This window comes from Jatropha curcas, chromosome 6, assembly GCF_041381405.1.
Source record: "Jatropha curcas cultivar XTBG-Jc1 chromosome 6, XTBG_Jcur_1.0, whole genome shotgun sequence".
Taxonomy (NCBI): Eukaryota; Viridiplantae; Streptophyta; class Magnoliopsida; order Malpighiales; family Euphorbiaceae; genus Jatropha; species Jatropha curcas.
The window spans coordinates 7,286,608-7,300,627 of record NC_143156.1 but is presented as its reverse complement, the minus strand read 5'-3'; the positions used below and the strand labels follow the sequence as shown (position 1 = coordinate 7,300,627).

At 33.8% G+C, this 14,020-nt stretch overlaps 1 protein-coding gene across 1 annotated transcript; it reads right to left on the bottom strand.

Moving 5' to 3' along the window:
- Positions 1-3,053: 3,053 nt before the first annotated feature.
- On the bottom strand, positions 3,054-12,929 carry HAT3.1 (Homeodomain-like protein with RING/FYVE/PHD-type zinc finger domain-containing protein). Its single transcript, XM_012237678.4, has 9 exons — positions 12,720-12,929; positions 9,149-10,640; positions 6,733-6,898; positions 6,472-6,595; positions 6,240-6,352; positions 5,624-6,154; positions 4,507-4,884; positions 3,799-3,888; positions 3,054-3,690 (listed from the first exon to the last, which is right to left on the bottom strand). The coding sequence occupies exons 2-9, from the start codon at positions 10,357-10,359 to the stop codon at positions 3,256-3,258; spliced, it is 3,048 nt and encodes a 1,015-aa protein (XP_012093068.1). The 5' UTR covers positions 10,360-10,640; positions 12,720-12,929; the 3' UTR covers positions 3,054-3,255.
- Positions 12,930-14,020: the final 1,091 nt, after the last annotated feature.

The window sequence follows — 14,020 nt, the reverse complement described above, 5'->3', positions numbered from 1 at the left end:
TATCATTGGATCAGGGATGTATTGGAGATGAAGCAGTTACAGCTTGAGAAGATCCATACAGATGAAAATGGATCAGATATGTTAACGAAGATTCTTCCAAAAGACAAGTTTGAATATTGCCGATTAGCTGCAGGGATGATGGAGAGTTTAGCTGACATCCCCACTTGAGCGTGCAGGGGGAGATTTGTTGGTGGTGGTGTGCCCACTCAAGTGGGACCCACACAGTTTGAAAAGAAAAAAAAATAATAAAGAAAAAAAAGCAAAAGATTGGTTGCCAACCATTCAAAGGTCGGCAACCAACTATGAAATTAATGGAGAGCCGTGTGTAATATACACACGGCTTTCTCATTCCCTCTCCTATAAATAGGAGAGGATGTTTCTCAGTTTAAATGCACCAACAAAACGCGAGAGAAGAATTAGAGAGTTCAGTTTTAAGAAGGGTTCTTAAAACTAAGGGTTTAGAAAATAGTGAAGATTATTAGGGTGTTTTTGGGAAACACTTGTGAGTGCCACTATTTTGTATTACTCTATTTGTAAGCCTACTATTTTTAATAGTGGAAGAAAAATATTTGGAGTTGGTCCCGTGGACGTAACCCTAAACAGTTGAGGGTGAACCACGTAAATTTCTGTGTGTCCCAATTTTAATTTTTCCACTGTTTAATTATTCTCGTATTTTTATTGGCGGTAACCTAACATCTTCTTCTTTAGAAATCCCAGTGCATTACTGTTGAGGCCACTTATAAATAATGATTCACAAGACCATCGAACAGGATCGCTTTGAAGTTTGAATAGTGTTTGTTTCTTCAAGTGGATCATACAGTTAAATCTTTTCTTCATGCGACTCTTTCAAGTCAACTTCTGGTTGAAGTTTGGAGTTAGGCGATTCAATACTTTGGCAGAGCTATTGCTACTTCTCATTCTTGGTTTTTAATTCTTTGGCTTTAGTGAGTAGCTTCCCAAATCATTTTAAGAACATTACTTTGCATGCAACATATAGAAAACCTATATTCTTGTGTCCATCATATTATAGTTTATACATGTGTATGATCATTTTTCAAGTTTAACATTTATGGTCTAGTTTACAAAACAAAAATTAGAAAATAAACTTTGCAGCCCAATCTACTGCCTTGCTTGTTTGCAAATTTTCTTGTAACAGTAACAATTCCATCTAAACTGTCACATGTGCTAGTTTCCTGCCTTCAAAATTTCACTCCAGTCAGGTCTTACTCTTACAATATTAAATAATATTTTATGGTCAAAGCTCTTTTTATGCTTGTTTATGGTTGACCATTCAAGATTTGATGGACCTTAGTGAACAGTAATTAACTTCTATCAAGATTTGGTCTTTTAACAATAAACTAGTCTTACATAGACCTGCTTTTGTTCTCAATGTTGGTCTATTAACTTGTAGAAAACAATATGTTGATTATATTCTCTATATTTTCTAATTAAATATTTTGTAAATAAACTTTAACAATTGCCTTAGTTTTAAAGAGGAAAAAAATTAATAAATAAAATACCTGCTCTGCTACTTGATTTATATTAATATTTGTTAATAATTCAAAATATATTACCACCTCTGTTTTATAATGCTTATCGCATTTGGAATTCACATTAAATTATTGAGTAAATTGATTATATTACCTTTAATTTCATACTAAATTTTTAAGAAAACCATTAAATTGAAGTAGTAATTATTGTTGATGTATAAATTATAAATATGAAAAAAAATATTTATTACTCCTTGAAACTACAATTGTGACAAATATTTTGGAACAAGCTATTTTTTTAAATGTGACAATTATTATGAGACGGAGGTTTATGTAAGTTGACATTAAGCAAATAATGACTCAAATTTGAATCTCCCCAAAAGTCAATATACATATCAATTTAATTACAAAAGTTTCTTGAAATTTGCCTTAAAACATTAAACATATCAAACCAATGAGTGTAAAACTCAAACTCAAACTCAAACTTAACTTGTAATGAACCACTACTTTGTTCCACACTGCTCGTTATATTTGAAATTTCACGTTTTTTTTAGAAAACCATTAAATTTGTCTAAATTACAATAAAATATTGAGTAAATTCACTATATTACTCTCAATTTAATACTAATTCTTTAAGAAAATCATTAAATTGAAGTAATAATTATTGGTACAAAGGGAAAACATGGAAAAAAAATATTTGTTACTCTTTGAATCCACAAATATGACAAATATTTTGAAATAAGCTATTTTCTCAAACGGGACAAGTATTATGGAATAGAGGCAGTATAATTTACTTTGAAAAAAAAAAAAACTATAAAAGAACAAAGGTTGGATTCACATAGGACTCAAATGAGCTTAAGCCTAAACAAAGCTCAAGTTTGATTATTCTTAAATAAACTAAATTCAAGCTTAAATTTGAATTCGAATTCACTTCTAACAAGCTAAATTCACTTTTTAAGTTCAATAGAAATTTGCTCGTTTACACACCAACTCGAATCCAACACAACTCCAAATTAGTTGCTGCGGAGGAAAATCTTGCAAGGCATTTTCTCATCTTTCCTCCCAATTATTGATGGTGAAATCAATGATGGATTAATATATTTGGTAAAACCTAGGAGATAATAATAGCTTGCCCGATTCAACAATAATTTGAAATGTAGTTAATATAATTTCTAAAACAATAATTTTTTACATACTTAACCGTATAGTAAAAATTTAATCAGTCTAATTTTATAAATTAAAACATTCAACAAATTAAATAAAGAGTTTAAAAGGTTTAATTTTATAGATTGAAGTTTCAATATATCAAAATATGTTGAGAAATACCACAGTTTTTCACAAAAAAACATAGATAAACTTTTATATATTAAGCCATTTAAAATATACTTCCCATAAATGAACCTTCAATTTCTCTAACGTAAATGACAAACTTACAACATGTTAAAACCGTCCGGAGGAGAAAAAAGGCAACGAAAGGATAAAAATTTCAAATGATTGGTAGGAAGAGGGGCTGCTTCAACGATTTTGTTTAGCATTCTTCTGGAATTAAAAGATGCAACTCACTGGAGGCAAAATGGAGCACTATCAAATTACAGACAACAATAACATCATTAGCGTTACTTTCCTAGGGGGTGGGTGGGTGGAGTTATTCCTCAGAATGAGACTGACAGATCATCTCCAGATGTGTAAATGGTCTCTAGTTCTCCTATGAGAGTGTAAATATATATATATATATATGTAAAAACGCTGAAAAAAAAAAAAATCCTCAAGCAACAGATTTACTTCTCGTTGTCCGGCCACCTGCTGGTTTTTCTTGAGATTTTGGTAAATTAACTGGGATCTTTTCCATTTCCCCGATTGTTGAATATGGGTCCAATGTCCGGGGATCTGATATATGCTTTCGCTTTCTAGAGTCTGGGGTTTTAGATTTTTGTTTGCAGCTTTCCTGACTACCCATTTTAGTGTCTCTAGTGTCTCCAATGTAGCTTCCACCTGTGGCATCATCAACCTTGGGTGATTCCTCACTTTGAGCTCCATTGCTTGTAGTATTTCTGCAAATTTTTTCAGGCTCTGGTGTACATAGTTCTGTATTTGTTTTAGGCAGCTGAGAATCCTCTTTTGTAGTTTTTCTGACTGTACTTGCATCTGTAGATGGTGGATGGTTGAAGCTCCACCGAGTATTCTCAAACCACTTGCTAACCTGCAAAATGCTATTAATTTTGGATAAACAGGACATGGAAATGGTGTTCAATAAACTTAAGGGGCCAAAAAAAGGTCATTTTAAGTTGGCAATGAGTTAAAGTATAACCTGCTGGAAAGTAATTCCTAGCTCTTTTGCAAGACTTTCTTTTTTAGCTCGGTCAGGATATTGATTTTCCTTGAAGGATTTGTAGAGACCCTGCAAAACAAAATAGCCATCAATCTTTATGTTCTATAACCAATGCAGGAAGCCGTCAAAATTCTTATATGGACTGAAAAGGAGGCAACAATTAATATAGCGTGTGGATGCAATTAAGAGCAAGTGAAGGTCCATTAGAACATTTTATTGTACTGAAACATACATTCAAATGAAGGAATCAAATGTGAAACAATATTTTCTGACAACCAGTTGTAGTTTAGTCACTCGCGCTACCTTTTCCACTCTTCCTACTCTACTGTTTTACTTGATCATAGAACTTTCTGCCCTTGCCCAAAAGCTAAAAGGGGCATTAACTATATCATCAATTCACATATAAACCATCCATTTTCAAAGAAAAAGAGTGCTTTTAAGAAAAGAATGACCATCGTTGCTTGATTTTTGTTTTTATTTATTTGTTTTGCGCAAAAGTAACTGGCTATATCGAATAAGGACAAGAAATGTAATTTAGCAGACAAGATTACCTCTCTTGAAGAGAGGTGCAGACATGACAAACAAAATTCTTTCTTTATTTCCTTCGTTCTTTACTGGAAATTCTACTACTTATTTCACATTATCAAACAAACTAGCAGCGATAAACATACTAATCACAACAAATACCTGAGTTACAGTTTCTCCAAGTCTTCTATATCCTGACGACTTAACCGGCTTTCCAGAGGAACTAGATGGAGAAGCTCCCTCGTGTCCTTTAGTTGATGATGTGCTTGTGTTTGCAAATTTAGACTTTTGACGATGTCTTTTGGGAGTTGTGTCTTGCTTTGCAGTCTTGCTTACAAAGGCATTTGCATTCACTGATGCTTGACCAACTTCTGTACTTCTCCTCCTCTTCCTTGGTTCAACATCATCGATGAAATCTTCATCATCACTTGAGTCGGATGAAGTGCTTCCATATGTTTCCTTCCTCCTCTTCCTTGGTTCAACATCATCGGTGAAATCTTCATCATCACTTGAGTCAGATGAAGCGTTTCCATATGTTTCCTTCCCAGATAGGGAAACAAATAATACAAGTTAACAAGACAGAAGAAAACAACAGTATAAGAATGCACAAAAAAGAATGCCTCAAAACATGTTATGTTAGGATTAAAAAGTCATTGCAATGGGAATAATGTATTACACAAAAAGCAATACATCTCTCTTCAAGTGCAAAAGGAGGCTGCTAAAATTTTGGCCTGAAATATATTTCTATAATTTTTTTTAAATTTTCAAACCTAAATAGAAAAGGCTTAACAAAATTATCATCTTTTGCATCAGCTGTAGACACAAGGTATAATTTTTATACACTAGAATTTTGACCAACAATCTTCATTCCCATTTCTTTATAAAGGACAACTAAAATGGGACTGAGGACAGATATTTGTCCTGCATGGTAGAATCCTATTGAACATGTAAGCATGCACAAAATGCTGAAATATTTCCACGAACTAAATTGACTTGTCAGCATTTCCATTTGCTGCCAAAAATCATGTTCCACATGAGCATGTTACATAGAGTAAAAAAATGATATTCTAATAACACATAACTCATTTATGCAGAAAGAACTACTTTACCTCACTTCTCAACAGTAAGGAGATCAACACCATTTTGAACAGAAGATTAGAATCTTGTAATAAAAAATTGTGCATCTTGAAATAGTTAAACATTGAATGAGAAAGATAAGCTGGCACGTATGACTGGAGCAGAGAACCTTGATAAAAAAAAAAGATGAAAGGGAACTCACATCATACAGTTTTTTGTAGTCTAATCTCTCAACATCTCTTTTCCCAGAGATGGGACCAGACCCATCTTTTCTTGAATTCAGATCTAAGAGTGACAATTCACTGTGTGTAGATTGCTTCCCATTTCCCCTGTGTTTAGAATCTCCATGGAGTCCAATAGACATATGGTTTTCATCTTCTCCAGACAAATGATTATCATCAAGAGTAGCAGTGAGATCCTCAGAATCAGATGTAAAATCAGAACTTGAACTTTCCTCCACATTCTCATCACGATCTAGCGCATCAGGGTCATAGTCATCATCCTCTGAATCATCAGAAGAAAGCCCCAACTGCTGCTCATCACCAGGTGAAGCCTCTAGTTCATCAGATGCAGAAGTGTAGTCAGATTCATCATTGCTTGATTCATCTCCCTGACTCTTCTCATCAATTTCTGGTCCATCAGGGTCATAATCATTATCATCAGAATCATCTGAAGGAAGTCCAAAGTTGGGATCTGGGTTTTGTCCAGCCGCTGCAGCCTCGGGGAAAACCTTCTGTATATGAGATACAAGTATGACATGAATAACACAATCAATGAACTTGTAACCAATAAACAAGGCTGGAGATTAGGTCATTTACCTCCCATCTATCACTGATTGAAATATTCGTTCCTTGAGAGTCATTAAGCAACTCAATGCAATCAACTTTGCAATCACATCCAGGGCATAACCAACCCTCGTCATCAGGAGGAACTACATGCAAACAAGAGGAAAAGAAAAAAAAAAGAAAAAAAAAGGTCAAGGAAGCAACTGACAAAGTAGATACTAATGACATCCAATTTATTGCAATCAGGCAGGCAAAAAGGATTTACTGTCTTCTTTTAACAATGGCGGTAGTAGACAAAACTGATGGAACCCTCTGTCACAGGCACCATCGCAAAGTATGATATCATTATCAGCAGTCATGTCTTTGGACCCACATTTTGCACAGAATATCTGCCATAAAAGAATTTCTTAGCAAAGACTTGATATTTCCAACAGACAATTACTAAAAACAAAAAATTCAAGTGATGAGTGTAAATAAGATTCTGTTAACAAGAAAACATGAATTAAAATAAATAATAATCTCCTACATCCTCACTGCTAATTTGTCCGTCAGAATCAAATAATGATTCTGGGAGCCTCCCTTCAGCACATAGTGAATCTACACGTTGAAATAAATCTCTTATTTTCAATTTTCGTCGAAGAATTTCAGATGTGGCTCTTTGCAACTCCTTCTCTGGCTTTAATTTTTCTAGACTGCAAAAACGGTGTCAATGCGTTTGAAATAAGCTATAGGAAGATTCACATTATATGTAAAAATGGATACATATATCATTTGGGGGAGACAGAGAGAAAGGAAGAAGAAGAACTATTCAGATGGCCTTACTTTCCCCACTATATCATATTATAGTGCAGCTAATAAAAGAACATTCTGGACAAAATGGCAAAGTACATGTGCAGAAAGAAAGAGTTGCTGGGAAATCACTAGACAAGTTGATATTGGTATGTTTTCCTAGAATCAAAACTGTCCTAGGGTAAATTTCTGCACGGGATGGGAGAAAGAGAGCTCGACCTGTGAAAGGGAGGATGTGTTCCAAAATCACTCTAACCTCCCACTAAATATTGACTACTATCTGTTATTGATATATTATGCTGGTCAGAAAAAGAAAGAAAAGAGAAACCACAAAATACATAATAAATTATTTAAGTTACTTGGTTTTTAATACGAGTATCAGGTGTGGATGTGTTCCCAAATGTCGGGCTTGTCTATGTTCCAGAATTTTTTATATGCTTCATTGTACCATGTCTGAATATCATTACCTGAGGTTCTTTACTCGTCACTAAAAGGTGCACGAAGCATCCTACATATGTGGACTCTTGGAGGGTTGATGTATGCAGCCTTCGCCCTACTTTTTTATAGAGAGACTGTTTCTGTGACTCAAATCTCATGATATCAAAATCACAAGTGGAGTAATTTTACAGCTACACCAAAGCCATCCTCTTAAAAAGAGCGACCCAGCACATGAGCATCCCACATGTGTGGGCTTTGTGAAGGGTTGACATACACAGCCTTCCCCCTACTTTTTTGTAGAGAGGTTTCCATGTGGAGTAACTTTACGTTACACCTAAACCACCCTCTGTTCTCTGCTCATCACTAAAAGAAGAAAATTCAAACAAGAAAAAAATGACATATTGAAGTTATTCTATCTTTAGAACTTAGTAAATTTAGATTTTTTTCAAATAATTCTTCAATCTTTCTTTTTTTCTTTTCTTTCATTTTTTTCGACTGTTTGACCAACGAAAATCTGCGCATTTCATATCTTCGATTCTTTTCACTTTTTGATGATTCAATAATTTCACATCAATCAGAAAGTAAAACTACAGTGTATAATCCTCAGAAATTCATGCATCAAGCAACAACAGTATGCAAAAAGACAGATGAATGAACAAGGTCTTTTCTAGATGGTTGTGTCTTAAGCAAGATAAGAATAAAGTTATTTGGCTTTCAACAAACAGCACATCTTCCAGAAAACAAAGAAATTATTATAAGACAAGATGGCACCCTTTTTCCAACATAAAGAAGAAGACATTGTATTGCTAAAATTTATCTATTTCCTCATTCTCGTGCATTTTGTAAACTTGAGAGGAGCTTTGATTCCATAGTGATTTTAACTGCTCTTTAACCATTTTATCCCCCTTGATAAATGTTTATTCTTCATTTTAACCAATTTTTATACTAGTTTGCCTCTTACTTATAAGTTTTAGCTCCTCCCCCCTAGTAAGAATGGAGAAAGACAGTAACCTCCAATACTTTTTCATATTGAAAAGTATTAATTCTCATTTGAAACAATTTTAAAGATTTCATAAATTTCAGTATCGAAATATTTCTGCTTTGCTTGTCCAACCATGCAGAGGCAATATGTTTGAAACCCCTTAAAGTATTAGTTTGGTAGAACTGAAATGTAATATTACACTGCACCACACATTATTGTGTGGTCAGTTGTGTAACGTGTTCCACATCACTTCAAACCTTATCTGAAATAAACCAGACCACAATAGACTAGAATTCACAATAAATTAACTTAGATTCAACATCAAAATTTAAAATGGGCATCTCAAATTTGGCGTGGATACATGAAAGACAGTTGATCCATTAGTTTAGATCCAAATTGGATTTCAATCTTTTATTGCATTTCCACAAGACCATTGCACCTAATATAATCCATTTAACTCTTCCTTCACCAGCATGTACTATTCCAATGTTTCTTCTTTTTCTTCTTCACTAAAATATGTTCAGTTTTACATATTTAAGTAGGATGATTCAACTGAATAAGGCAGTAGGAAAGCAGCTAAAATAATGATATTTTGTGCATATAGCTAATGAAAAATGAAAAAGGATCACTAAAAAACATTTGTATTAAATTTCACAGTAGAATCCTTCAACACAGAGAGAAATGCAAATTTGCCTTAAAATTAAACAATGAGAAACATAGTGAAAGTACACACCTTAGTCCTTTCCAACCTTCCGCAGAATAAGCTGTAATCAGGCTTTGTTCATAGCTTATCCGATTCAATAAATATCTTAAATGTTTCCTAATTCTTGAATATTCATCACCTTCAACACTCTTCCGTTGTCTCTTTTTCCTTTTTTTCCTTGTTTTCTCTATATTGGAGCTCGCATTAGCCATATCTGCATTGGGATCAGGACCTTTAGGTTTTTCTTGTGATCTTGACTGCCGTACTCTATCACTTCTTCTCAAGGATCTTAATACATACTTTTTCCTTGTTGATTTTGCAGTTCTTTTGACCCTAACACCCACCCGGCTAGAATTAATGCTTACATCTTTAGATGGTGTATCTGACTGTTGAAGGTTCAAGTGATTATCCATATTGTCATGAGGTGGTTCCAGTTTTTCAGTAGCACAAGTGTTGATCTCACTGTCGGAAGGCATACCTAAATGTTCGAGAGGAGAACTCTTAGTTGTGAGCTGTGTCCCCAAATGCCTAGTAGCAGTACAACAGGATAATTCATTGTTAATTTCCACCAATTCATCTCGTAAGAGATCACTGGCAGGCACTTTACTTTCTTCTAATGGGTCACACGTAGCATCATCAGAAGCAAACTCAACTTTCTGTTCGGATGTAGATAGTTGATGGCATCTATTGATTGCATCTTCACAAGGTAATTCCAAACCCATAGTAAGAGAATTCTTAGCTATATGTGCAGGCAAAAGTTGCAAGGCTTCATTGGCGGAGAAGGTCAATAGTGCATTATCTTCCTTAACAACTCCAGATCCAAGCGAACTTTTTCCTTTTGCTGGTCCACTATGTTCACCTACAACACCAAGCTCTCCATGTGTATCTTCTGAACCAAACTCGAGTTTCTGGTCAACTGCAGTTAGTTTAAGGCCTGAGCTTTTATCTGTCAAACTACTCTTGCATGCACCTTTGGATTGTGGATCTGAATTTTCAGTATGAGTAATTTTTATGTCATCTTCAGAAGACAGTTTCAATGCTTCACTAGCACCAACTGGCGAAACTATAGTGCTAATAGGAACAGGTTCCCTCTGTACAGTTTCTGACCTAATGTTATGTTTCTGTTCTGATATACCATAATCAGATGTTTCCTCAGGTACACTTTGTTTAGAGCATGAATAACTTTTTGTATGACGATTAACTTGTGATGGAGAAACACCCATGTGCTCGGCCTTGAACATAAAGGCTAATTGGCTATATATATCAGCTTCCCTATCTAAAATAAGGTTACCTCAATTTCCTAGCAAGTAAAACTTTCTGTATGGCTGTTATGCTAATAATTAACATGTATCATAAAAAATCAATGTGACACAACTTGTATCCATAGCCAAAAGAATCAAAACATACAATTCAAAATCCAGGCCCATATATGAGGCTTTGCTCCTAAATTGCCGGTAAAAGGAACAAGTGTCACTCAATTCAAGTAATCTGGATGCTATTGAACCATCAATACTTCATACACCTGCTACACATATTAAACATCAGACAGTTTCTCATTTTATTTAGTTAGCAAAATATAACTCTGAGCAAGAGAGAAGTATAACTCATCAGTCCAACTCAACTAAAGAAATATATGCACAACTCCAATTGCACAAATAACTCTTGCTATAAACATTTCAATAAATATAATAGGAAATGAATCAAGCATAAGTTAAGTTTTCCTTCACACGGATAATTCAGGTAGAACTTAAAATACCATTATCAACATAAGCACCTCATATTTAGCGTGGACATAATAAGCTGTCTATGCAACCTTAAGAGTATTGGTTTCTTTGGGGTTAGGTTCTCTTCCAACCTAGAAATTTCTGCTCTTTATTCTGTTTGGAAGTTTCAACGTAAGAGGGGTGGTTGTGACAGAGTTAAGGTGATCACATATATATAAATTTGACATATCCATGGTGAAAAAATTAAGATTAATAGATGATGTTTCAGAGAGGAAGAAAGAAATGGCACAGCCGCACAGCTATTAAAGCTTTTGGATCTGTGAATGAGCATGCTCAACCAAATTGTAAGGCCAATACGTTGCTGAAGGTATTACATCCTTGACTATAGGTGATCCTAACCATAATAATGTGGATGCCTAGGTGTGCTATGTTTCAAGGATGTGGCATATTGTAGTATGTTGTGTCAGTGTTATACGGCTGCAAGCATTCACAAAAGTCATCAATTGAAAAAGATCTAGAATCAGCCTATGTGGCACAACAAAAATATCACATTTTGAAGGGAGTGTTCAAAACTATTCACATTGAAAGATTTAACAAGGGGTTTCTGTATCAGTAAATAAGCCAGTACTAACAATCTAGGACTCCAATTATGACATGACACAGGAAGGACGTTCCATATTTGAATGAGGGGGATTGTAGTGCCTTAGTCCTGCACTGGAAGAATCATTAAAAGTTTGGCTTTATAGTAACTCTTGAGTAAATAAACACTCAGAAAATACTATTTAAATTTTTGAGCCACATTGTCTGAACCAGGAAAAATTTGGATATCAACTGATTTTGCTGATATCCGAAATCAGCAAAATGGGGAAAAATTACAATAATCGTTTATGATGACAAGTACATTAAAATATATAGAAACTTAGAAAGTAATAATAGCAAGCCATAAAAGGGAACTAAAACACAGTTCAGGAAAAATTTTTAAATGCTGCCATATCTTAATACATTGTATGACTAAATAATAAATCGACCATATCATAAGACATTATGACTACTAAACCCACGCACAATCAAGAAAACTCAAGAGCAATATTCATGCAGCAAGCTCTAATGCAAAACTCTTCTCACGCAGTCAAATATCAAGACATGCATGTCTATACTCTCTAGTGTCAACAAAACTCAGGCATTATCATTGAAAGCAATTCATTGCATAATAAACCAAGTTGCTCCAGATTACTTGGAAACAGGCCTAGTTTCTACAAACAACAAACCAGAGCAATGAAAAACAGTAATTAAGCATCTTGCAATTTTTCTTTTTCTTTCCCTTTCTAAGCCACTCTTCAAGCAAAAACTCTGATTTTTACACTTAATGAATATGCATGTATAAATGCATAATACTAAATGCATTGAACAAAAACATTGCCATTTTCCAGCTGTTTCGCCCAACCTTTTTCTAATTACAAAAACAAACTATTGGGACTTTACATAAATTAGCAGAAAGTAAAGAAATCATCCATGGCTAACTTAAGCAAAGAATATCAAGAAGCGTTACAAATTTTTTTCTTTAAAAGGAAAGATAAATGGCATCTTCTCCTTCTCCTCTTTTCTCTCTTTTTCTCAGGTTTCTTGGAAGCAACCATTCAGAAGTAAAATACAATATAAGAACAAGAACTAGCAAAAAAAAAAGGGAAAAAAATGCAACAAACAAATTTCAGGAGACATTTCCAATTCTCAAACTTAAATGGATTACTTTTCTTCTCTAGAAACATAAACGCTTAGCGAATTTAATTTTTTCCTTTCCATTTTTCCGTAGTTTTCCCGAGAAAAAGGAAAATCAAGCAGAAAATAAAGCCAAGAAAAAACGAAAATGACAGCCTGACCTTAGCTTTGGCTCTGTAAATCTCTCGTATTCTCCGGAAGAAAGCTTAGCGGAGGTGATTTTTCTTTTAGAGAGAGAGAGAGAGAGAGAGAGAGAGGAACAGAGGGAAAAAAGAAAGAAGAAGAAAAAAAAAAAAAAAAAAAAAAAGCGGTTCACAGTGTGAGTAGAAGCCTCCAAATCTGGGGCACCGTCGAGCATTAGCTGCAGAGAAAGGGTTCAGTTCTTGCTATTGTGCGCTTGCGGTGTAGCTTTTCCCGATGCTCTTGGGTTGTGGCGGGCTGGGCTGGTCTTTTATTCTTCCAGTTTGGGCTAACGAGTTTATCAATTAGTTTCAAACTTTACGGACGTCACGTTTAGGCTAAGTTAATAAGATTACTCACCCGGTGTCTCAAAATATAAATAATAATTAATTAATTAATAAATTTTCTTAAATTATAATAAAATTAAAAATTTTTTTAAAGGAAAATAAAATTAAAGATAATTTGACCAAATTATCCATTTTTTAATCTCAAAATTAATAATAACCATAGTTATTGTAGTGATATTTTAAATAAGGATATTTAATGCATAATGCAATGGCACCTGTTGACCCGGGTCTAGTTGGACTCAATATGGGAAAAAGTCTTTCAGGCCTGATCATGGTATCTTGGGCTTAGATTTAGGAAAACATTTATTTGGCCCAAGGAAATGCAAAAAGCTTCAGTAAGCCCAATATAAAGAAAGCCCAAGTTCTTAGGTTTTGGGTTAAAGGTGTATTCAAATATAGATAATATTTCCTCCGTCTCATTTTATTTGCTTGTTATTCTTTTTTTGGATGTCCTAAAATATTTGCAAAGTTTCAAAATTTAGATATATAAACAATTAGTTTTTCCATCATAACCTTTATGATCCTTCATTAAATGAGAGACTTTTATTAATATCTTCGATGAGTTTAAGGTAAAAAATAACAAAAAAACTTTTATCGACTTAATTCTTAATATACTTGTTTTGTCAAACCATGCAAATAAAAATGGGACAGAGGGAGTATCTCTTTTAGATTATCGTAGATAAAATTTTAATTTAATTTCTTTCTTGTTTGTTTAATTTTATTATTAACTGTATTATCTATTTTAAAATAAAATTAATATTTAATTATTTATTTTATAAAAAATGACAAGAAAAAATAAAATTTGAATGAGGTCAACATGGTAGCATACATTATTATTATAAGAGGCATATATACTATTATCTCAATGGGATATCACATATTCTTATTATTTATAGTAATAATAATCGAACCGAGTTAAGTTTATTTATTTTTTA

What these genes read in the sequence shown, in the direction of transcription:
- HAT3.1 (XM_012237678.4), bottom strand. Translation starts at nt 10,359, where the DNA reads ATGTTCAAGGCCGAGCACATGGGTGTTTCTCCATCACAAGTTAATCGT. An exon ending in GAAGGTTGGAAAGGACTAAG is followed by an intron (nt 6,899 to 9,148) that starts GTGTGTACTTTC and finishes CCGTTTTTGCAG; the next exon opens with TCTAGAAAAATTAAAGCCAG. An exon ending in GCCATTGTTAAAAGAAGACA is followed by an intron (nt 6,353 to 6,471) that starts GTAAATCCTTTT and finishes GTTTGCATGTAG; the next exon opens with TTCCTCCTGATGACGAGGGT.